Source organism: Epinephelus fuscoguttatus, linkage group LG11 (assembly GCF_011397635.1).
Source record: "Epinephelus fuscoguttatus linkage group LG11, E.fuscoguttatus.final_Chr_v1".
Taxonomy (NCBI): Eukaryota; Metazoa; Chordata; class Actinopteri; order Perciformes; family Serranidae; genus Epinephelus; species Epinephelus fuscoguttatus.
The window spans coordinates 12,446,004-12,472,331 of record NC_064762.1 but is presented as its reverse complement, the minus strand read 5'-3'; the positions used below and the strand labels follow the sequence as shown (position 1 = coordinate 12,472,331).

At 42.8% G+C, this 26,328-nt stretch overlaps 1 protein-coding gene across 1 annotated transcript in view; it reads right to left on the bottom strand.

The window, feature by feature from the left end:
* nbas (NBAS subunit of NRZ tethering complex) overlaps window positions 1-26,328 on the bottom strand; it is a 282,352-nt gene that overhangs the window by 93,650 nt on the left and 162,374 nt on the right. Inside the window, exons 44-46 of the mRNA XM_049590355.1 lie at window positions 19,046-19,296; window positions 8,771-9,111; window positions 4,369-4,593 (exon numbers count right to left, since the gene is read on the bottom strand). Coding sequence (XP_049446312.1) covers window positions 4,369-4,593; window positions 8,771-9,111; window positions 19,046-19,296 — 817 coding nt within the window. The remainder of the gene's footprint in view (window positions 1-4,368; window positions 4,594-8,770; window positions 9,112-19,045; window positions 19,297-26,328) is intronic.

Sequence of the window (26,328 nt, the reverse complement as noted above, 5' to 3'; positions counted from 1 at the left end):
GTGATAAATAATAATACATTGGATTTATAAAGTGATTTCCTGGACACTAGAAGACGCTTTACAGAGAACCAATGGAGCTCAGACAATAGGGGCTTTTTAGGTGATAGTGAGGAGTTTGAGGTGGATACGCTGGAGGATAGGGAGCCAGTGGAGGTTATGAAGGATGGGGGTGATGAGGTCACAGGTGTTGGAGTGTGTGAGCAGAAGAGTAGCAGAGTTCTGGATATATTGTAGTTTCTAAAGTGTTTTGGGTGATGAACCGTAGAGGAGACTGTTGCAGTAGTCCAGTCTGGAAGTGATGAATGCATACATGAGAGTCTCTGATACAGTCTGGGAGTCGAGTTTGAGACTGTAGGCAACTCTTGGAAAAAAGTAAAATTTTCTGCAATACGATATAAAGCTGGGGTATCTTTGGGTGTTATTCATGAATGAACAAGAGTTTAAAGGAAAACTTCAACCCTCAAACGACTATTTGTGTATCAATCACTCACTTTGTGTTGCCCTGCATGCTTCCAGTGGAGGACGAATCCAAAAACTGAGAAAGTTCTTGATGAAGTCATTGTGGTCCATGTTTAACAGCAGCAAAACTATATCAAAACATCAATTTACAAACTCTCGCACAACTCGTGCAGTACAATCCAAGTCTCATTTATCCAGTCGTATGCTCAGTACTTCCGATACAGACAGCCCTTTTCGACAGGGAACCTCACTAAAAGTAAAACACTTTTCAGGGTTTGATTTTGGTTTCGGAACAGGGAAGAAACGTACATCTTTTTCCAACCTCTCCAGGTAACGAGTGCCATTAATACACGACGTGCCCCAGACACAACATTTAGCTCCAAATCCACAAAACCAGCCTGAAACTTCAAAAACTTCTCCAGTTTTCTAGCATGCCAGATATCCAGTCCCAGTCGCAGACAAAAGGGGTGACTTGCTCGTAGGCTTGTGAGGATTCGTCGTGGCAGACTATCTGCTGACTCACCTTCAACCCAAGGTGGCTCTCAAGATCCTCTGTGACGTCAAAATCGCGGCGAAAATCGTGTAATGTGAACTAGGCTTTAGTGAAAGGGTCTGTCCCCAGTTTGCTTCCAGTCTTATTGTTGCATGTCATTTCCCATCCATCTCTCTTCCCATTTCCTGTCATCTCTCTACTGTTACTGAATAAAGGTGAAAAAAGGCCCCTAAAGATCATTATGTTTTTAAAACAATGGTGGTCATTTTGCATGCTACATCACTATGAAGGTTTATCATCACGGGCAAGGTTTATATACTCCACAGTATTTGATTCACTGGACATAATATCAACGGAAGACGGGGACATTCTATAATGCAGAACTGTATTAACTACTTTACAATATCCGCAGTGTGTAATTTGCTGTCCTCATGGCAGGTCAAGGCGCCTGTGGTGGATTCCTCTACGATCCACTATTATTCCCAGCAGCCGGTCACGTACACTTGATAAATGACCACAGTATAGCCAAACAGAGCCTACAGGGCTCCTTCTATCTATCTTTCTCTACCTATCTGCCCTTTCCTGGTTCTTATATCCTTTTTATCTATCTCCGAGGATATAATCGCTTCCTGCGCCAGTAGAAGGGAAGTAGAGGTTGGACTGTGTGTGTGTGTGTGTGTGTGTGTGTGTGTGTGAGTGAGTCACTTCAGCCTGCCTTGTATTGCTTGTATCTGATTTTAAACACACATAAAAAGAGGGTAAACATTATAAACTTGCACAGTGTGGGGGTCAGGAATGATCAGTTTTTATGGGTGTCTCATGGTCGCATAGCAACGCTCGACTCGGCAAATTGTAAGGTCCCCTCTCTCTGGCCCTGCGTTCATTTTGTGCACACACACGTACACACACACACACAGCCACAGGGAGGTGACAGTGGGGTAAGTCAGTGTGACTTTGCTTAATGAGATACAGTGTAGTGCACGTACTGCATATATGGCCATATGGCGGGGCTCGTTTCAAACAGCAGCCCATAGATTTACATTAATATACTGTATCCTGTATCCTTGACTGGTCCCAGTGAGGCTGGGAAGAGCTTAGTCGAGCAGAACCAACCCAGGAATATACAACACACACACACACACACACACACACACACACACACACACACACACACACACACACACACACCCAGACAAAGTACATAAAGACACGGTCTCTATGTCCAACCAAAGGTGACCCCATGAACAGGCAAGGGAACAGGATGTGGGTGATCAAGTGCACATGTGTGTGTGTCAGTGTGTCAAAGGATGTGAATAAACCACTTCAGGAGTTTTGGAGAATGGCTATTGAGTAAATATATTTGTAAATCAACAACAACAAAAACAGAAATCATGTCCCTTGTAAATGGTCATTACAGTGTGTCACAGCACAGTGTCATAAAGAAGGTGATGAGTTTCATCCAAAAAAGTAATTCTGCCCTTTCTGTTCCAAAACATAAGTTTTGATAGGGTCTGTGGATTAAAGCAGTTTAAAACTTAAGTACAGTATATAAAGTTCATCCTGCTAATGAAGCTAGATCTATTTTTGGAACGATTTAATAGGTGAGCGGGCACATATTCAACTCTTCTTGCCAAGCCTAAAAGTTTGCCAAAAAAGTTTTTCTAATTGACCTACACAAAGCCACCAAATTTAGCTGAAACAGCTAACCATTTAAAGGAATACCTTACCGTCCAAATGACCATTTGTATATTAATTACTCAGTCTGTGTTACGTTGAATTTGTGAAGAAAACTTCTTGATGATGATGGAATCCATGTTTGAAAACATATCAAAACATGTCTTTACAATCTCTCACACAACCTATGCAGTATAATCCAAGTCTCATTCATCTTGTCGTATGCTCAGTTCTTCCCAAACAGACAGCCCTTTCCAACAGAGAACTTAACAGAAAGTGAAACATGTCTATGCTCTCTTCAAAGCCGGACTCCATTGACAAAAACAGTATTTTTACCTCACTGAAAACAGGAGCTGCTGGTCTACCACTGCTGTCATTAATGAGTTTTTTTGTGCCATTCTGTGACTGTGGAGAATCTGAACTTAACTTTTAAAACACCAAAGTCACACAATAATGCAAACAAACTAATTGATCAAGACAGTGGTAGACCAGCAGCTCCTGTGTTCAACGAGGCAAAATTACTATTTTTGTCAATGGAGTCTGGCTTTGAAGAGGGTGTAGATAAGTTTCACTTTAAGGGTGCTTTCACACCTGCCCTGTTTGGTTCGGTACAATCGAACTTAAGTTTGTTTGACCCCTCAGTGCGGTTCGTTTGGGCAGGTGTGAACACAACAATCACACCAAAACAACTGGACAAAGACCTCCTTGAAGAGGTGTTCTCGGTCTGGTTACAAACGAACTCTGGTGCGGTTCGTTTGTGGTGAGAATGTGTTCCAACCTGGATCTGAACCAACTGCAGTCACATGACACATTGTTTGGGTTAAACATGAGCATGTTACAGTCCTGGAGGATTATTAATGTGCACCTCCTCCTGTACTGCCTTAATATGCACATTCAGCACATCCAATGCATCAAAACATTGTTTTCTAGTTGGAGCCGCGCCTCGTTTTCAAACTGTATGGTTTGACTAAAATGAACAATGACAGCAATATAGTCCACGATGAGCAGCACTAAAATCAACCTGCGTAGTTGTCCCTCCATTGTGACATTAGAAAGTGTCACATTTATCTTGCAAGTGTACTCTTCTTCAACGTTTGCTTTACTTCCTGGATTTTTCCCACATGGAAATTCTGACCAATCAGGAGCAGCTTTCTCACACAAGGCATTTGATCTGGTCCGCTTGTAAATGCTGCTGTGAGAACACGAACCAACTCTAGGCAATTATACAACTTTGTGACAAAATTAGTCCCTGATTCAGACCAAAGCAAGACAACTCTAGGTCTGAAAGCAGCCTAAGTTCAGCTCCTAGTTGGAAAGGGCTGTCTGTCTGGGAAGTACTGAGCATACGACTGGATAACTGAGATGAGTTGTTTGATAGTTTGTACATGGATGTTTTGAAATAGTTTTGCTGTTATTAAACGTGGTCACCTGTGACTTCAATTGATCAAGAACTTTCCCCATTGAGGTATGTCAGATATACAAAATTTTCTTCCACGTAACATGGGGTGAATACTTGATTTACAAGTGGTCATTTGGGAGGTGAAGTATTCCTTTAAGGTTTGAGCTGATGACTCGACACAGTGTATGCTAACCAGTTATCACTGCAGCGAATAGTTTGGACGTCTAGGTCCACACTTACTTGACACACCACTTTGTGAGCTCTTTTCTGCAGTCATTTCCCACACACTTCTCATCTCACTCTTAAAAAATGAAATGGCTTTAGTCTGGCAGATGGGGTTTACCTGCTGGCTGTCTTTGAGTGACAGAATGAAGGCATGGCTCAGAGTGTCCAGGTGGGCCTGTGATTGCTGCAGGTGCGTTAGAGCCTCATCATAAGTCATCCCTGCTGGGTCCGTCCCTTCCTGCTCCCTGCTACTGTCGCCTCCTCTCTTCCGGCTCTTCTCGCCCAGCTGGCGCAGGGCTTTGGTGGCTCGCTTTATCACCTCCGACCTCGCCTGGATGCTCAGCTGGAGACGGAATAGGATGGATTGAAGGAAGAGAATGAGGAGGAGGAGAGACGGGATAAGGAAAGCAAATTGGGGTGAGGGTGGGGGTCAAATTGAGTGAGAAGCGGGGAAGAGAGGTGCACAAGTTATGTATAGTAATTTCAAACTTAACATATTGAAGAGAGGCAGGTATAACCCAATATATATGCACCAAAATACCACCAGGAAGTTGAGTCGCATGTGTGTGAGGAGTGTGTGTGTGACTGAGAGAGATCATGGCTACCAGCCTGGTGTAATTGATTCTATTCAGTGGGAGCAGGTTAACCATTCATGGGGAGAAGAGAGGGCCTTTGGCTCGGGGAGGTTTGACTCTCTTGCATGGTAGCACACAGGCGCTGACGAGCCCCACACACACATTCACAGCAGGAAGACACTTAAAAATCATCACATTTCCACCTACCTCAGACACATGCTACTCATACTTCTGCATTTGCAAGATATCTTGACTCAGAGTGACAGCGCTTCTCTCTGCCAAGACAGGATGATCACTCAAACTGAGCTTCCTGACAAACCTGCACAATTTCTTTTAAGGGTAAGTGTGTATATACATTTGTGTGTGTGTGTGCATAGTCTATTGTTTTGTGCCTGTGTGGGTAGAGGATTAGACAGAAGCATTAATAACCAACATGAGTCAAAGCCTAGGACAAGGTTTGACACAAAGACTGTATAAAATAATGGACATAGCCACCGTGGTGGTTTGTGGTCTCCTGTTTTGAAGCCTCCTATTTGGGATTTTTGCTGTTGCCATCTTGCTTTTTTATCCAAATCACATAGTTTTTCTTTTCACATTGAGTAGGTACTGCAGCTGCCCTTACAAAGTGCGTACTGTTGCATGCAATTGGAACATACTGCTTTGTCAAGCATTACACTAGGGCTGCCCCCTAATCATCCACCAAACGTTAGTCAAGCAGAAAGGTCATTAGTCGGCAAGATTTCAATGGCCGCTTAGTCATAGAAAACAAACAAATAAACACAAAAAAAACGTGAAACTCTATTAGGAGCTGCACCTCATTAAAATAAATCAAAACCTTAATCTGAAAGGACAGACACACGAAGTGGTCACTCTCAGCAGTCAGACAGGAGTCACGTTACAAACCAATCACAGCCGACAGATATCTTTCCCTTCTTCTGTAAATATTCCGTCTGATAAACACGGAAAAGTTGATCATGTTAGTGCAGGGCTACCCAGAGCTTTACATCTGTCCCACAGACGATAGGCCTACACACTTATAAACAGCGTCTGAAAGAGGATCAGCTCTGCACTCAGGATTTCAGGTAAATATGTTGTGATACGGTGCTTATTAAGACGCAATCTGCTGCTGCGCTCTTGAAAGCTGGCACAGAAAAGGCACAAGAGTAGCACTCAGAGCTCGACCCCACATTTCCAGGTGGTTAAAGACACGGCATGTGTACGGCCTCTAATTCCCAGGGCTGGTACTGTACCTGCGGTTATTCCACAGGCTAGTTAATAACACGTCGGGCAGGAAATCCAAAGTGTGGGATCATTTTGAGAAGGTGAAGGACGAACCCAAGGTGATATGTAAACTCATCTTCATTGGTCGACTACAAACCATTAAAATGTACTTACTGGAAAAAGGGAACATCCAACTCAATGGAGGGTCTTTTATTGGAATCAAATGCTGAACAAAACTTTTTTAGAAGACCAAAATGTATTACCTTTCATGAAATGAAAAGAAAAGAAATAGCATCAGCAATGGCTACACCTCTACTATGTGAATCTGGTGTTATGCCATTCTTACGTTACCTAATCAACATTGCTGCCACTCGTCAACAGATGGCACCCAAATGTCACTCAAAGCGGCCCGCCCTTAATTATGTAAACATTTAGGTGAATTTCATAAAAATTTACCCCCCGTACAGTTGACAGGAACAGGGAAATTAGCTATGGAGACCAAAACCGTTTTTTTGCACCAGGCTATAAATATTTGTTGTTGCAGATATTGAGTTCAGGAAACGACGGCTATGTAAAAATCCAACTATAATATTTTTTTTTATGGTTTCTGGCTCCCATCAATGGCGCAATGTTGGCAATTCTTAAAGGAAACATGCCTTTCAAACCATAGACTGTATTAATAATGGATGTGGCCACCATGACGTCACCCAGTGGTTTGTGGACTGCCATTTTGAAGCCTTGAGTTCAGCATTTCAGATGTCACCATCTTGTTTTTTTGGAGCCAGAAGTGACCATATTTGGTCATGAGGGTGGAGCTGTGGAGGAGCGAGGGGTGGATCTGACTAGTGGACTGTGGTGACACCTTGGAAACAATCTGTCACTCAAGCAGCCCCACTCTTAAATAGGTAAGTGTAACTCTGAGCCTTAATAAAATGTAAGCTGGTATTATGAATGTTAAAATTAGCTGTAAAGACTAAAACTGTTTTTTGTACCAGGGTGTAAACATGTTTATTTCTGCTGTATGGTTGAGCATTTTGGTTGGGATTGACTTGCTTTTTGAGGCAACCTAAAGTGGCCATTAGAGGAACTGCAGTTTTGGGCACTTCAGTGTTGCCTCCAGTTTTCTTGCCGTCTGGTTTGAAAACAGGCTGGAGGTTGAGGGAGGACGCTTCCTCCAAAGAAGCTATCTAAGATTAATACTTCAGAGGGGGAGAAAAATGCCAACACTGTCTTTCTCTTTAAAATATATGTCCAGTAAGAGGTAAGAAAAGTCCCAGCCACTCATCTCAGCCCTCGGCACGAGACGGATCAATCCATTGTGGGGAGGCAACGGGGATGTGAAAGGTCAAATCCATTCCTAACACTGAGAGGGGTCAACGTTTTCCCTTTGAGGGTTCAAAAAGGAGAAAAAGAGGAGGGTGAGGGAAGAGGGAGCAGACAGCGGGTTTCTGAGAGGTAATCTGCATGTTAAAAAGCACAGTGGGAAAAGGGTGCCTGCTGGGAATTGGAGTTTAATTGGCTCTGAAGTAGAGAGGGATCAATTAGCTCTCTCTGAGTCTCGGGGAAAGCGAGGCAACATAAGACAAAAGTGAAAGAAAAGGGAAGGTCTGGAGTGGGGGGATGGCAGCGTGCCAGTGCAAAGGAAGAAAAAACAGTGGGCTACTATTGATAAGGTACGCTGAGGAACTTTAAGCCCCCTGCAAGACAATTTTTCAGAGTGCTGTAATTATGTGGCTGACATTTCTTGTGCAATTTTATAATTTCTTTTATAAATCATGACCGGTGTGCACTTTGCGGCGACACAGTGTGGATGTGCACAGAATAATGTATTTGAAATTAGGAGAGGGCTTTTGACGTTCCAAAAATTGAGCCAGGGGGGTTGGGGGGGGCGTAAGAGACGGACGGTCAGACGATGAAGAGCGTAGAGTGAGGAATGTGGCAGTTTGATAAAGTGATTTGAAATCCTTGCAATCCTTCCTTTAAGACAATATGAATCCTGTCTGGGCGGCTGCCTGGAACCAGCTACCTTCTGTGCTGCAATTACAAATTGTCAGTCTGCCCAACTCCCACCAGCTCCTGTCTGAGCCTTCATCACACTGTACTGTGTCATACTATCTTTCCTCTTCTCTGTCTCGCACAAAGTAATTCATATGAAAAAGATGGCTGGATTTCAGCAGAAATATAAAGGCACAGTTCAACCCAAAATCAAAACTACATATTTCTCCTCTTACCTGTAGTGCTGTTTATCACTCTAGATTGTTTTGGTGTGAGTTGCAGAGCATTGGAAATATCGGCCATAGAGATGTCTGCCTTCTCTCCAATATAATGGAACAAGATGACACTCAGCTTGTGGTGCTCAAGGTGGATAATGTGACATAGAGTCTTTCAGAATGGACAAAAATGTTGTGTAGTGTGAACCCAGCAGTGTAGAGTGTAGTTTGACAGAAAGAAAATAGTTCCTACATGTAAGTGCTCACAACAAGGTCTGTGGATTATCTTGAGTAACCAGGTCATGATTTCTGGAAAGAGACATTGATGTTGGGTTTTTTAAATATATTTTTTGGGCACTTTGAGCACCACAAGTTGAGTGCCATCTAGTTCCATTATATTGGAGAGAAGACAGATACTTCCAACCCTCACCAACTCCCACCACTTTTCGATTTAGGGGTGAACTGTCCCTTTAAAACACAACCATCACGATAATTTGAACAAATTTAAGCTTACATGCTCGGCTGCATCAGGCGAGAAGGTGATGCTATCCAGGAAGCGGATGGCGTCAGCAGGGACCAGCCTGTCCAGGTATTTGCCGCAGGTGTCATACGCATGGAGGAAGTCTTGGTCGCTCTGCGGGGGTCTCTTCAGCAGCTGGGGGTCTCCTTTCCAAAACAGCTTCTGCAGCCATACAGCATGGACTGCGCTGGGGGAGACTGTTGCTCCTCCACCGCCGAGTACAGGCAGACGATTAGCGAGTTTGGAGATGGACAGCACGTTCTGACTGGTCAGAACTGGCTGTAGAGTCACCAGAGGATCCAACGATTCATCAGTCAACTTCCGGTAGTTCAAACCTGCAGGAGAGACAGTTTACTATTTAGAAACATGACTTTGTTAAAGGTTCTGTTGCAACATTCAGAGCACTGACAGAGCAGCAAATCATGATTTGCTACATGAAGATATGGTGATGTCTTGAGCAGAGAATGAGGTTACACTCCCTCTTTGTGTTTTAATCTGAGCTTCTTCGTGGTTTGTTGTGGTAAGCAGGTCCACCACTTTGTGCTGCAATCATACGATGGATGGTTCCCACAAATATTGGGACGGCGCCATTGCGAAATTGTAGCACCCACCCTCCAGTTCCCCCTGGGTTAACACCATTAGCTCTGCCAGCATTGTTGTAGTTGTTTTTAGTGCTATTTATTGAGTTAGCACTGTTAGCTGCTAGCTGCCAGCACAGCAGATCACGTAGAGACAATTTATACGCTCTCCATTAAGCAAAGAGCCCCTTTAAGAATTAATACTGACATCTGTATCTGTATCCTACATTTTTACATTAAAAGAATGACAGGGTGTCTACAGGTATCAGACATTTAAATTTAATACTTTTTAGCACCCTTTCTAGATCATTTTTTAACCAAATTTAAGACTGAATTTTGGACAAATCATCTTTTGTTGTTCAAACATCGCAGACAAGTAAAAAACTGACTAGTATTTAAGTAGTCTCATGCAGAGGTAGGTTTTAATTAGTAATAATGTTATTAGTGAATAACATTAACCTACATTTTCCCATGTAAGTGCAAGTATGAAGTAAAAGGACAGTTTTAGGTTCAGTGGATGATTTGTAACATCAGAAACTTGATTCATTTTTGAAAACAAGAAATTAAAGATGGAGAAATTAAATTAGACAACGTGTTTGTGGTAATTAAGACATAAAAATTCAAACAAGACCACAAATGCAGACTTTTTATTGACTTCTAAGGCCTAATATTGTCAAACAAATTGAATTTTAGACATTTTAAAGTTGAGAGGAAATGAAAAAGCCCCCTTTTTAAGCCCCTTTAAGATCACATCCACGGCCATATTGTGCTATTTAACAATATTTGCCAAAAAAATAATATATGAATAAATTTCTTTGTGTTCTTACCAAGATTCAATCATGTTTTCTTCCTGTAGAACAAAGTATGACGTGCGCTTATTGAAGTTCTTACCCACCAATTTTAACTAACAACATTACGACATCCACCCATCAATCACTCAATCTGCAACTTAGCAAACTAACTAAATAAGCTAGCTAGCAACAGCTATATCAGTGTGTCTTCGTTTCCCTCTAAATACCGTTGTTGCGGACCCTAGGCTAGAATTTTGTATTATCTGTGACAGCTCCAGAATATTTTTTTTTACAGCGGACTACTTCAGCAACTAACTTTACATGAGGCACACGATGGACTTCATCTCTCTTCTATCCCAGTAGCATTACACCATCGGGGCCTCACTGTTTTGATCCTCCTACTTCTCAATGATCAAATCAAATTCCTCCCAACATTATATTCCCCATGCCTATGTTGCTTTACTCAGGAATACATCATGATACTGAAGCTAGATAATCCAGAAATCTCTGGACTTTCATATTTTTTTAAGGACCTGCAGACACCCTGAATAATAAATACATCCCGGCAGTGTGTTCCCTTCACCCAGCCCTCACGCTCACAGTGCACTGTGCGTACATGAGCAATAATAAAAAGCACACTTGGAGTCTCCCTCATTGTCCTTGTACATGACCTTCTGTGGCTCACGTGTCCGATGCTTTCAGAGGGGAGAAATTCAAAAGTTCAATACAGTAACATGATGAATAAAGAATATGACCTTTACATGAGGCCGGCTTTTATGTTTCACTTTACATTGTGGAATATGTCATGCAGATTCTCTTTTAAAAGGGACTGTTGTTTACTTTACTTTTGTGTGTGACTTCTTTTTTTTTTAGCATCCCTGAGTTACTGGGGAAAATGTATGACACTTCCCTCAACATAAATAACCATATTTTTTTTATAGAGTTATCACCAAAACAAACTCCTAATGTCTTAAGCAAAATGCAAATCCTCCTTACAAATCGCATCATCACACAAGCTGTGTGTGAGTGCATTACAGCCACCCACCATTAGTCCTTCCACACAAAATCAGCAACATTTAATAAGCCTACAAGCACACACACACACACACACACACACACACACACACTTCATAGCGTGCATCAGCATTAACAACATGTACATATAGCCTTATGACCATTTCTCCAAATAAACTGCAGCTTGACACACACAACAGCAGCAGCAGCACCCAGAATAATATCAGTAAATCTGCACGGTGTTCATTATTAGAGCTTAAAAAATGATCCTTTGATGATCAATTAAATCAATCAACTATTTCAAGCTTCCTGACAGAAGCTTTTGTTGCATATGTTGAGTTCGCGGACCAATGAAAATGTGGAAATCCAACGATAATTTCTGTTTTTACAGTTTCTGGCTGCAACAAATGATGCAATTTTGACGATTTTGAAAAGATGCCATGCCTTTCAAACTAAAAACTGTATGACTAATGGACGTAGTTACCTTAACGTCACCCACTAGTTTGTGGACTGCTATTTTGAAGCCTCGAGTACGGCATTTCGGCCGCTGCCATCTTGTTTTTTTGGAGCTAGTAGCGATGATATTTGGGGTGGGTGGAGCTGTGGTGACGTTTTGCGGATGCCCTGTCACTCAAGCAGCCCCGCCCTTAAATATGTGTAACTTTGGGCCTTGATAAAATGTAAACGGTTGAGTTATAAAAAAAAAAATCCCTAGCTCCCAAAACAACACCAGACAGAAAAATAATAAAGCAAATAAACCATAATGATAACCTGAGGTGAATGAAAAAGTACAACATGACATGTAAGTAAACTTGTCAGATTCCAACCATACCACTGTTAAATGTCCACTCACGGTCCATAAGATAAGTGTCAAAATAGTGTCCATATAAATATTTCCTTTGCCATCACTACGTCCACCCTCCTGCACTCATTACAATCCCAACAAGAGCTGTACTTTCTACCAACAACATGTCTCTGTATGTTTACCAGTTGTCATGAATGTCAAAATTAAGTACAGAGACCACAACTGTTTTTGTACCAGGCTGTAAACATTTTAACATGGGGGTCAATGAGGATTGACTCTTTTTGGAGCCAGCCTCGAGTGGCCATTCAATGAACTGCAGTTTTTGGCACTGCCACATTGGCTTCATTTTTCAGCGTCAGATGGGTTTCAGAGTTCACAATGTATTACTCGTGTCCTTCAGCAGCTTCACTGGCTCCCAGTTAAACACTGCACTGACTTCAAGATCTTACTCCTCCTCCATCCACAACAAAGCCCCTCTGTACCTCTCCGAACTCCTGCACATCCACACCCCCACTTTCAATTCCCACCTCAAAACTCATGTCTGTCTTACTTTATCCCTTATCTCATTGACTTTTTTAATCTGCTGTTATTTCCTCTATCTCTGCCTGTAAGGTGACCTTGAGTGTCGTGAAAGGCGCCTATAAGTGAAATGTATTATCATTACGATTTAAAATCAATACAAAATACAACTTTTAAAACTGTATGTCCCTCCCCTCAGCCAAAACAGAAAACATCAAGTCCCTCCACATTGCCTAAAAAATCATTTAACATGCCTCCCGTTTTGCTCGACCCCCGTCACCTCTCATACGTGACAAACAGTCCCTTACTTCTACTCAGAGACATTAAAACACAATGGACATCTTCAGGCACCTGTATACAGCATTAGCACGTATGTATTTACTCGCCGAGGCAGAATGAAACAGTTGCATTGTGTGAGAAGAACCAGCATTTAAGCTACAACAGTGTGTCCAACATTTCACTGTTCAGAAAGTGGCACTTTACTCCTGCCTTCACATACGTTACGTGCAAACCGTGCAGCACTACAGGATAATTACAGTGATTTGGTATGCGGAGGTTGTTCAATATTCCATTACATGGCAGAGATGCACAAAGAGAAACGCACACAGGGAGTTAAAGGTTGATGTGAACAACAAAGATAGCCTGTGTGTGTGAAAGCAGTGCCGTGTGTCTGCATGCTAAGGTGTGCTGTTTGTCTGTGGATCCATCTGTGTGCATCATATCTCCTCCCACTGCAGCGCTCTGTGTGTGTGTGTGTGTGTGTGTGTGTGTGTGTGTGTGTGTGTGTGTGTTTGTGTGTGTGACAGAGCAAGTGGCGTGCTCTTGGTCTCCAGTGCTATCAGTCAGACACATTACTGTGGCAACACCACAGCCTGTCTGGACTTTAAATATTTAACACTGCTCTGCCTGTGGGGAGGGCTCTGTCAACGCTGCTCGGAATCCCTCACGCACGCACACACACATATAAAACTCCGAGCGCGCACACACAATACTTTCAGACAGGCCCAGACGGACACTTAAGCCACAGATGAGAGTTACATGCACTTACACATGTACTCTGTCTGTCTCTACCCTGCCCCACCCACTCCTGTTTCCGCCTCCGTTTCTTCTGCACCCCGAGCAGCATCTCATCCTCTTCCTCAGGAGAGCCGCGCTCAGACAGTCACCTGGTACTGTGTCTGAAACTGTGATGAATATTGGACACACACCACCTGTCCCGACATTATCTGAATGCCTCGTAAGTGTGTGTGTCGGCTCACACGTGTCTGTTTAGGACTGCAAATGAGTCATTGGAGTTTGTGTGTGTGTGTGTGTGTGTGTGTGTGTGTGTGTCTTAATAGTTGGAGTTTAGCAGAAAGTTGGTGGCCCTGGAGACACTGGAACAGCCTGTGTGTCAATTTTGCAACAACAGTGTGAATGTGTGGGTTAAGTTTTACCCGTGTTTGAGAGTTTGTGTGTGAGACATTCAGATGGTGTTAGTTTGTAAGTGTAAATGTCACAAAGTCGGTTTATGTGCCACGAGGTGGATATTAATCCCTTTGGTGATGCATGTATATATATATATGTATATGTATGTGTGTGAGTGCTGATGTGTTGTTTCACTTTTACTGCAGTTGACAGTTTGCTAAACCCCAACAACACATTCTCAACATAAGACGTGCAAGGTACTCTACTTGTTGGTTGTTGACGTTCTGGGTCACAGTGTTCAGTTCTGACGGTGGCATGCATTGTCTTCTTTCAAAATACACTTCCTTTTTCACAAGAAATTTACCATCTACATACAGTCTCTTTAAAAAAAAAAAAAACGCACCACCTCAGTACAGCAGCGGGAATAGTAGCAGTAACAAAATCTTGGTTCATATTTCACCAACACTGCTTAGTTTTAATGTCAGTATTTTTAGCCCCTATTTTACAATACAGAAAACAGTATGGCACACCCTTACTGTTCACAAACCAATTCTCATATTACAGCCAAACAGTGCACTAATATATGTTTCTCTCTTTTTGCCGATATCCGATATTGGTTCCCACTTTGGCATACATGTCGTGCGGGGTACCTTAGAAACCGTCATTTGTAGCTGTTCATACCAATCCTCTTTGTCCCTTCTCTTCTGCCTCAATAGTTGGTGCATAGTAGGGCTGTCAAAATTGCTCAAAAATGACATTCGAATATTCCTTCTAAAAATAACGCATAGGTTCGAACCATTAATTTTTTTTTTCGCATTATGTCCACAAGAGGGCAAACTAATACAAGGAAACATACTTGTATATGTATTAATACAAGGAAACATAACTACTTGTAGGTATTTTTATTTCAACATAAACGTCTTTGAAAACATTTACATACCTACACATTAAAACACATAAAACAATTATCTATAACATTACGTTATAAACGGCCGCGGACCTCTCGTTCGCCCCCCCTCTCTGACCCATCAGGCCACACCGCCCGCGGAAGCGCTGTGAATAGCCTCGAAGCGATGCCAGTTTCCTTTTGGCGCCCATGTTAACCGATTGTGTCATCCGCACCGGCTGCGCCGCGCTGCGCAACTCCATGGCCGGCTTGCGCCCTGCAGTGATTGTTTCGGCATCTGGTCTATTTTCTGCGCGAGCCAGGAGCGAATGTGTCAAGCCGGGTGACGGAGACAACAGCTGAGAGCAGAACCGCTTGTAGACCAGCGCAGAGAAATGTGCATCTGATGTGAATGGAAGTGCTCCGGCTCGCGCGAGAATTTTGGTGCGCTGCGCTTTGCAGCACTTCCGCGGGCGGTGTGGCCTATGCAGTGCGTTCAGTGCAGCGGCCCAGGCCAACGCCCACTCGCAAAGAGGACAGCTCGGATGGTGTTTTTTTTTTCTCCACAATCGAATATCAATTTTCACATTCGAAGGTCCATTTTTTTCCAAATTCGAATTTAAATTCGAATTTAGAATATTCGTTGACAGCCCTAGTGCATAGCACTGCAAGATGGTGAGTTTGCAGAGCTTTGAGTTGAGGTGCACTCTGATCAACCTCTCACTTACTGGTTCCCATTCCAGCAGGTGAGATTATGACAACTACGCCGTGTTTGGCTATTCTCATGGCCTGGACAACCCATCTACCAAGGCGGATCTTGGATTTTGGTCTACTGGGGCCAAAATCCAAGATCCACCTTGGTAGATGGCCCTAGTAGATCCTTGATCCGATATGCCGATATGTATACTATCACCAAGCTTGAGCTGAGATGTAACTGGCAGTTTACACTGCTGCAACTTTTCTCTGCAACGTTCTAAAATGGTTTTGTTTTGTCACAAATCTTTGGTCTGAACTGGGCTTACAGGTTAAAAAGTCAGTTGCTGATCTATTGATCTGACATGTTAACTTTGTGTGAGTGAAACTAAAATGTAGCAGTGGCAGTGTGAAGTTAAAGTAAAGTGCATTTTTCTTAGTTTTTGGAGAAATGACCCAAAGGTGTGTGTATGCACTTTGTGTATGTGTGTTAAACAGAGACATGTGTCACCGGTAAAAGCTGTGGTGTTATCAGGAGCAGAGGGAGGAAGTGAGGCGTGAAAACACAGCTGACACCCGGCTGACCTTTACTGAACTTCATCCAGAAGTGACACCACCTCCAACCGTACACAACAAAGTTTGAGCACTCTAACCGGACCGCTGAACCGGTGACACGCTACAACCTGGACATGACGTCCTTGGAGAGGGTGCTGCCACAGGAATCTAAGTGGAAACAGCACCTTACTGCCACGCTGCTGCTGTTTCAGGAGCTTGGTGTGCTCGGTAGATTGACATTTAATACAGGGGTGGAATGCTTCTCTTGTTGTTAACAGGAAAATGTGAACATTTTGTTTGTTTCGATCCTGTTGCTTTTCTATTTTTGAAAGTAAAAGGATGGGTGGTGGAGAAAAAGAGGAGTCGAGTCAAAAAGCACAAGATGAGGTAGAGATAAAAGTAGTAGAGGTATGTCATGGGGCGAATGTCATTTGTCCCTTTCAGAGAAATAAGAGTTGGCACCAGATATGTGGCACAAGTTTAGGCATTCAGCTGTTGTATTTCTACATGATAATCAGTGACTTGAGGTTATCTACCAGCTAGAAGGAACGTCAACATCTGTATGTGAGTCATCAATCATGTTGAGAGGCATTATGTTCAAGCCTTCAACACTGGACTTGATTTCTTGACATAAAAAGCTTGCAGCGGATTTTCCACCAATGATTGAGGTCAATAACCCTTGGCTTAATACCAGGCTTTTTTTCTGCCTATTTTCTCTCAAACAGCATCAACTGTTTGGCACATAGGTGCTTCTGTTGAGTCTGTAGCATTAGAAATTACTTTTTCTAATCTGTGAAATTACTGAGCAAAAGCAAAATAATTCTTTATGAAACATACCTCTAGCATAGAGAAAAGGAATCAGACACAGAATCAGACATGTTCATAAGCAGGAGTAGTTACCTATGTTCTTACAAAGGTTATGTGGATCTGATTAACTGGCTGCTGAGACTGCGTAAATCAGAGCTTAGATGCGTCTATTGGTTTGAGGGGTTACATTTTGCCAAAGTATAGTACTGAAATGGCATCACTAAGGGCCCTGACACACCAAGCGTATAGTTGGCCATTGGTCAATGTCAGTAAGTGTCTGTTGCCAGCACATTCTCACTCTGACCTCGTCACATATCGACATTTGGTCTTCGACTTTCCACGTCCAGATGCAACGTGCAAAGTATCCTGGGTGTGTTGGTTGTTGACTTGGACTCTCGCCCCCTTAACTTTCGTTCTTGTTCCGCCACGTTCCCCTGATGCTGCTGAGTGCTGTTAAACTATACCAGAGATTGGCTGCGTATCATGCCGATGTTTAAGGGCAGCTTTTTTAGTCACTGTCTGGCGCCACAAGTCACTGCCCAAGCACCGGATTTAGATTACTTCAAAGTTAGACCAGGTTGCTGTCAGCCTGGTTCTGTGTATCATTGTCGGCTGTGTTTCGGCCAATTCAGCATGTTGAATTGGCGTCGCAGCCGGCAGAGCCCATTGGTGAGTCAAGTCAGTGTGACTGGCAGTTCAGCTCAGTGCACAAGACAAACCAAAGTGAGGAAAGCCAACAAACCACTGATTTTATTGTTGGCTAGCACGCATATCATTTATGTAATTAGTTCTATGAACATTGAGTTGTGTTGTTAATGTGCTAACTGGCTATTTGCATCTTGAATCCGTCCTGTCAGTTTCCCTTTCTGAATGACCAAAGCAGACTACCACCGCCAGCTGTTGTGGAAGGTTATTTTCTCTCACAAGCCACAGAATGTACATGCTAGTTGACTGCTGGCTGTAGTCTTTGCTATGTGTTCAGGTGCAACTCTGTGGTCGAGACACAGGTGACGTGAGGCGATGAACAGTCGGCCTTCGTTGCCACTAGTTCTTTAATGTTGGTTTGGTGTGTCTGGGCATAAAGACTGAGCAATGACATTCTAATGCATGCGGATAAAGGTGAATATTCTATTCTTATTTCACTTGATTTGACTGCTGCCTTTGATTATACTATTTTACTCGATAGGCTGCATAAGTAGGTTCATATTTCTGGTACAGCGGTAACCTGGTTCATTCTTATTTGAAAATAGATATTGCAATGTTTGACAAAAATATCAACAATCATGGATCCTCCTTAGCTCTGATAGATCTGTTTTTCATGACCATATCAGTGACAAGTCTTAAATGTGGCTGACCAAATGTCCCAGAGGAAGCATGTACACTGACAAGAGGATTGGTCTATGGACGGTCCCCTGCTGTGTGGAGTCCCTCAGGGATCTGTCCTTGGGCCAAACCTTTTTTCATTGCACATGCTTCCTCTGGGTGATTAGATCAGTAATTTTGAAGACGTGTCACTGTTATGCCGATGACAAACAAATCTATTTCTCTGCTAAACCCAATAACCTGAATCACCCGTTCTCCCTCCATGATTGCTTAGCCACCAACAAAGATTGGATGTCTCTTATTTTCCCTCAGTTAAATCCTGACAAAACAGAAATCCTTTGACTTCACCTCTACAGTTGATCAGTTAATTGGTCCACTTCACTCAAAAATCAACTCTACTACTTGGTATCATCTTTGGCTAGTACATGACTTTTGACCATTATGTTATGAAGCTCATCCATTCCTGTTTTCCTCAGCTAAGAAATATCCCAAAAATCTGATGTTTGTTTTCTTCTATGAATCTTAAACTATTAATCCACACTGAAGCTAAATCGTTTACACTTGATTCAAAATACAGCTAACAGGCTATCAACTAGAATGATCTATCGGTCCCACATTACACCTGCTCTTGCATTGGCTTCCTGTAAAATTTAGAATAAAGTCCAAGATCCTGTTGATTACATATAAGGTGCCACATGACCTTGCCCCCAGTTACATTTCTCATCTGCTCGTTCCTCATTCTACTTCTCAACCACTCCCATCCTCCAATCTCTGTTTTTTGTGAGAACAGGCGTATTATCTCTGCCTCTTTTCCTTCCAGTAAACCACCTACCACTCATGCAGTAGTTATGTCCCCTGCATTACAATGAGAGTGAAAAAAAACTGTCTCACCACTGGCAACAGCTCGAAGCTTCTTGAGCAGTTTGACGTGTGACTCAGGCTTGATGGTGGTGGTGACGTAAGGCTCGCAGCCTGCAGCGTCCAGTAAGGTGTAGTAGTAGAGCAGGCGGGCCTGGTCGGTTCCCTCCACAGAGGGCAGAACATACTTGGTCATGTGGCTGTAAAAGGCCTCTGGGTCACACTTCAAAGTTTCAAACAGGCCGAGGGATTCGCTCCGGGACTCAATGTCCTTGGTGGAAAGACTGGAGGAGGAAGAGGAGAAGAGAACAAACAAGAATAAAATTAGACCATGAGTGTTTGTAACTGAGTGTTTTTGACAACTGAGCCTTCCTAAGTCCCACCCTATTTTGCTCTGTGCTCCAGTAACAGTTGAGCTGAAGCCTATCCCAGCTGACACTGGGCGAGAGGCAGCGTACACCCTGGACAGGTCACCAGACTATCACAGGGCTGACACATAGAGACAGACAACCATTCACACTCACATTCACACCTACGGACAAGTTAGAGTCACCAAGTAACCTGCATGTCTTTGGACTGTGGGAGGAAGCTGGAGTACCCAGAGAAAACCCACACTGACACGGGGAGAACATGCAAACCCTGCACAGAAGGGCTCCCTCACCCTGGGGTTCGAACCCTCTTGCTGTGAGGCGACAACGCTAACCACTACTCCATCATCACCATGTTTCTTTTTGTCAAGCTTGTCCGACCTATGACTTGAGCAGGGTCAATCCCTCCAGGAATGTAATAAACCATAAACTTTTCAAGGCAATATAATCACTCAACAATAATCCAGCCTTCCCCAAATTTGAAGCTTTTACATTTGCTGTTGTAAACACCTGCTGTGTGAGATATGTCTCCTCTATGGAAAATATCCATCAGCACACAGGATGCAAGACACTTAGCAGTAAGTTTCTGGCATCCGAAACAGCGCTTTGTTTGGAAGAAAACAAATTAAGATCTAAGTTGTTCACTTAAGCTGCGATAACCACCGTGCCTGTAACAGATAAGAGGAAACAGCAATACTGACAAAAATCCAAATTTCATCAACAGGAAAATCAAAGCAGGAAGACGACCAGCTCTGGAGACTATTTGTTCGCAAAGTAGTATTTGAACACAGCAGTGCAGAGACAGCTCAGCGATCTGCAGGCTTATCACCAAAGATACAGTCCCTCAGAAAAAAAAAAAGAAAAAAAAAAAAAAGAAAAAAGATGAGGATTTCATAGATTACCACCGAGAATACTTTTAAGAACTTGGTCAGCTCTGACGTAAAAACAGTAGGGACAAAATGTGAAAGACAGAGAGACAGAATGTGATGTGGAAATGCTCGGGGAGTGGAAAACATCTGCGTGTGAAAAGTTTTTTTCAGCGATTTGTTCAAGTTGCGCCGACTTCTGTGCTGCTTTGCTTTTCAAAAACATGTTTTGCCACAGAGCTCCGAGTTGCCAGCAGCAGGTGGTCTGAAGAATGAGAGGACAAGTGAAAAGAACACAAGCAAAACACCGGAGAGAGGCGAATCAGGGAAGGAGGAAACACCTCAGAGAGACATGAACAAAGGTTAAACAAGGGAGGATGCAAAGAATGAAAAGGCAAAGCTAGTTGCTGGTAGTCACCGAGGGGCTCTGAGCAATCTGCGGCTGTCCGGGAAGTGTGTTTGTGTGAGTCTGTTTATCTGTTAGAACGGGACGACATCAAAGAGGACATTGTTTCCTTAGGGCTCTGCATCAGAGCTCGCTGGGAGGCTTTCGCTAATGAAAAAAACATAGACAGCGGCAGCAGCGTGGAGGCAGCTGACAATAAGTTCAATAATGTAAATAACACTAATCATCCTCACAACAGGGGCTCTAATAAGACCGGAGTCAACAGAGCAGCTAACTCTTTTCCTCTGTGTTTTGAGAGTGCACACACACTCGCAGGCAGCCCAGTCAAAGCCTGATGTTTGCTTATTTAATCGCTTTGGCTCCGAAGTGACTGAAAGCACCAAGGCGGGAGAACAATGGCAACATGGTGTCCAGGTAGGACTGTTTGAGGGGTGTTAAAAGTTTTCCTTGGCAAGCTCAAACAGGCAGACATACACATTCTTGTGTATGGCGGATTGCACCCGGTGTTCATGTCAGGCTCTGCTTCAGCTGAGTGTGTTACTGTAGTTCTTCAAAGCCGGGCTGTCATCTCCTCTTTGTCTTTCTTCTCTATCCAGTGACAAAAAGTGTTTAGGCGCCTCTCTTTGCTAAGGTTGTGAGCACCTCCTCTCTCTTCTCTCCGCAGCTTTCAGCATCTCTTTGTCCCCGCTGATAGTTTTATCTGTTGCACGCATGCTTTGCCACTGCTGGTGTTTCTCTCTGTACACAACACAATCCCCGCACTCGATCTCTGTTGTGTTCATGTGGCTGTAAAAATCAGGAGCTTCTCATTACAATCTTTTCTTGTTCGTTTTCAAAAGCCGCAGCAAGGAAGCGATTTAACACGGTGGAGTGTTCCTCATTCTCCCTCTCCTCACCCATCTTTGCATTACCATATTCTGTTTCTTGTCTCCTCCACCATGTCCAAACAGAAATAGGCTTCTAATATTCTTAAATTCAGAGGCATATTTTATTGCCATGGTAATCTGACAGCCAGAATCAAACTCTATGGGGGCTGTGGTGGAGCGGTGATGATTATTTAGCACGTCGTTATTGTTTGAATTTTTGCAAGCTGTAATTTTTTTATATTTTACGATCTGTGCAGCTAATTTGTTTACAAATGACTGTCCAGCAGGGGGTTTGTGAAAGTGTTTTCGTGCTGCACACAACAATGGCGCTCAGTAATTGGCTATGAAAGGCATACAGCTGGTTCACTTATTCATTGAAAGGCAATATTTCCAGCCTATTGAACACTGACACACACAAAAAACATGCAACAAGTCTTCACACACCTCCTACAAACACACACTTGATCCTTAGGAAAGAGTCATAGAGTATAAAATCACAGAATCCAGGCAAGGGGCAATATTTGGAGACGTGCAGCTGCAGACACATTCTGTTTGTAGCGTACAACACACGCCCCCACAAACTGTGGCCACCAGTAGCACAAGACAAACTTACCAATGAGACAGCTTTCTGAACCCTTCAACAATGCTACACTGCCATGAATAAATGAGCCAAATGCTGCAATAGTACACTTTATAATTCATAATATGTATTAGTACTTAATTAGTAACAAGATGTAGCCTTCCCATAACCCTTATCCTAACCACAACCACCACTCTTTTAACGTAATACTTCATAGCTACCTAATAACTAACAGCAATTTTGTCAGGAGTTGCACTTCTAGGCCAAGGAGCGAAGGGGGCTGATCAAGGACTGATGTGGAGGTTAAAGTGGGCGAGCCATGAAGCTAGAATGCCGGTCACGTAGCTGCTTCAGCTGCAGTTATACTTAATTGAATATTTCAGACTGTTCCGGTGTAGCCAGCAAATAATGGGGCCAGTATATCTTCCTTGCGGCGCTCATTTTGGCTAATCTCTATAAACAGATACCTGCACATGAAAGCAGAAGCATTTTTTAAAAAAAGCTAATAAAAAGCTAACTTGTTGGCAGATGATAGCCAGTGGGTTCAGAGACTGGATTTCGGCAACTGCATTCCACCTCTCTATACAGACTGTTTATCTGCTGTTCAAATGTGATTGGTCAACAGTACTCAGACTACAAACAGAAACCAGAACACTTGTCCCATCAACTACATTTTCTACTGTACATACAGTACAGGCCAAAAGTTTGGACACACCTTCTCATTCAATGCGTTTTCTTTATTTTCATGACTATTTACATTGTAGATTCTCACTGAAGGCATCAAAACTATGAATGAACACGTGGAGTTATGTACTTAACAAAAAAAGGTGAAATAACTGAAAACATGTTTTATATTCTAGTTTCTTCAAAATAGCCACCCTTTGCTCTGATTACTGCTTTGCACACTCTTGGCATTCTCTCCATGAGCTTCAAGAGGTAGTCACCTGAAATGGTTTTCCAACAGTCTTGAAGGAGTTCCCAGAGGTGTTTAGCACTTGTTGGCCCCTTTGCCTTCACTCTGCGGTCCAGCTCACCCCAAACCATCTCGACTGGGTTCAGGTCCGGTGACTGTGGAGGCCAGGTCATCTGCCGCAGCACTCCATCACTCTCCTTCTTGGTCAAATAGCCCTTACACAGCCTGGAGGTGTGTTTGGGGTCATTGTCCTGTTGAAAAATAAATGATCGTCCAACTAAACGCAAACCGGATGGGATGGCATGTCGCTGCAGGATGCTGTGGTAGCCATGCTGGTTCAGTGTGCCTTCAATTTTGAATAAATCCCCAACAGTGTCACCAGCAAAACACCCCACACCATCACACCTCCTCCTCCATGCTTCACAGTGGGAACCAGGCATGTGGAATCCATCCGTTCACCTTTTCTGCGTCTCACAAAGACACGGCGGTTGGAACCAAAGATCTCAAATTTGGACTCATCAGACCAAAGCACAGATTTCCACTGGTCTAATGTCCATTCCTTGTGTTTCTTGGCCCAAACAAATCTCTTCTGCTTGTTGCCTCTCCTTAGCAGTGGTTTCCTAGCAGCTATTTGACCATGAAGGCCTGATTCGCGCAGTCTCCTCTTAACAGTTGTTCTAGAGATGGGTCTGCTGCTAGAACTCTGTGTGGCATTCATCTGGTCTCTGATCTGAGCTGCTGTTAACTTGCGATGTCTGAGGCTGGTGACTCGGATGAACTTATCCTCAGAAGCAGAGGTGACTCTTGGTCTTCCTTTCCTGGGTCGGTCCTCATGTGTGCCAGTTTCGTTGTAGCGCTTGATGGTTTTTGCGACTCCACTTGGGGACACATTTAAAGTTTTTGCAATTTTCCGGACTGACTGACCTTCATTTCTTAAAGTAATGATGGCCACTCATTTTTTTTAGTTAGCTGATTGGTTCTTGCCATAATATGAATTTTAACAGTTGTCCAATAGGGCTGTCGGCTGTGTATTAACCTGACTTCTGCACAACACAACTGATGGTCCCAACCCCATTGATAAAGCAAGAAATTCCACTAATTAACCCTGATAAGGCACACCTGTGAAGTGGAAACCATTTCAGGTGACTACCTCTTGAAGCTCATGGAGAGAATGCCAAGAGTGTGCAAAGCAGTAATCAGAGCAAAGGGTGGCTATTTTGAAGAAACTAGAATATAAAACATGTTTTCAGTTATTTCACCTTTTTTTGTTAAGTACATAACTCCACGTGTTCATTCATAGTTTTGATGCCTTCAGTGAGAATCTACAATGTAAATAGTCATGAAAATAAAGAAAACGCATTGAATGAGAAGGTGTGTCCAAACTTTTGGCCTGTACTGTACATATGAAGACACCTGTTTATAAAGATAAATTACATGTAACTCAAGTTTTACATTTGAAAAAGTCACCTTCCTTCTAGCTCCAGTTTTGACCTCCACCAGTTCCTAAGGGAAATATCTGGCTTTTTAGATGCTAAATGGTGCACTACGGTTACTAGCTAATCACGAACTGTGCCCGTATGCTGTTTGGTGCTGGGCAGGTAGGTTTCTCACTGAAAACAGCGTTTTAGTGTGTCTCAAAATGGCACAAATAAGAGCAGTGAACCAAAACAGTAAAGTTGTGGATCACAAAACCAAAACAATAAGCTGAAAGTTGCTATAAAGCTCCAAAGAATTAAAGGGATCTCCATTGTTAGGTGACAGTTTTCTATAGGTTCGTCAATACAAACAACCTCTTTCATGTACATTTTGATTTATGTCACTTTAACAACATTGGGCCTCCCAACATGACAACAGATGACTTGTCAGTTTTATACAAGACTGAGTCTACAGGTTGAATATTATTCATTCATTATACAAGATTTCTATTGTTGTGCCTCTTACTTAATAACATTATTTTTGAATGTAGGTGATGCAGATGTATGGAATGATGAATTTGCTATGTTTTATAAATTTAGATATTTGTTAGATATATTGAAATATGGTAAACAATTACATTGAATTGTTTATTTTAAACTGTTTTATCACCCTATGGTTTAGATTGCTAACCACACCTGCCATCATAGAGCTGATCAGCCTATTGGTGTTCATTATGTGTAAATATAGGTGTGGTTAACACTTCTCAAACATTCTGACCCAAAGAAGATCAAAGTAGAATTGAAAAATTGACTTTATTACACTTTTCTGGCATGTAGTAAGTGTGAAGTGTTACCTTTTCTTAATTGACCCTGTCTTTTAAAAGCCTTGCACCTACATGATGTGCGTATAATTACTTTCAATCCTTTTGAGGCAAGAAAGTTTTATATGGTGCATATATAATTTCCAAAAACGAGCTTATACAAAGTGGCATGTGGCAGTTAGAAACAGCAGGTTGCATGAGGTCCTGACGGCATAAATGGACCGACTGCTTTGTTTGAGGTGTCAAAGCTGATTGCCAAAGTGCCACCTGTGTCTAAAGTAGCCCCCATTTCAATTCAGTCAGAAAGGCTGCTTTTGTATTACTAAGACCACGACTGAACCAAAGGTAATGGTGTTGTGTTTGACAGTCCAGGTCCTGCTGTCCCTTGTTTGCCCCAGTGGCTCCAGGAAGCATGCTACAGTCATGCTCCAGGTCATGGTCATGCTCCAGGCTCAGGCCTTGCAGAGTATCTGAGGACAGCACATCAATAATCCCTGAGCATCAGGACCAACAGCAGCTGAACACAAAAATGTACTATTACTAACCTTTGTGTAGCAACAGCATGATCCTCATTTCCACTGAACGCTACAAATGTTTTTTTTTTATTCTTGGCAGGAGAGCTCATTAGCATGCTGAGCACACTCACATGAACACACAGCAAGATACATGCTTGCAGAAAAGTGAGAGAAATATTTGAGTTAATTAAATGTAGAAAGTCTGGAACGGAGTGATGCAAATAACAGCGCGCACTTTTACTCAGCTAGTGGCACGTCAGCGTCCTCATGCCTATGTCAAAAAGAAGAGTCACATTTGCAGAAATTACCTGATGTTGAAAATCAACAGTCAGTCCCTTCCTAATGATTCATATTTTGCTTTAAAAAAAACCCCAAAATACAGAAGATGCATGACAGGAAAGAACAACCCCATTAAGATAAAACAGCTAAGGTGAAACCGCAGTGACAGAGGAAGGAGGGGGAACTTTGCTGTGGCAGGGGGGTGACTGCAGTTCACAATGTTCTTAAAGTATTGATATAATTTGCATGCCACAAGGTCCCTAGAAGGTTAGACGGAGCAAAGAAGA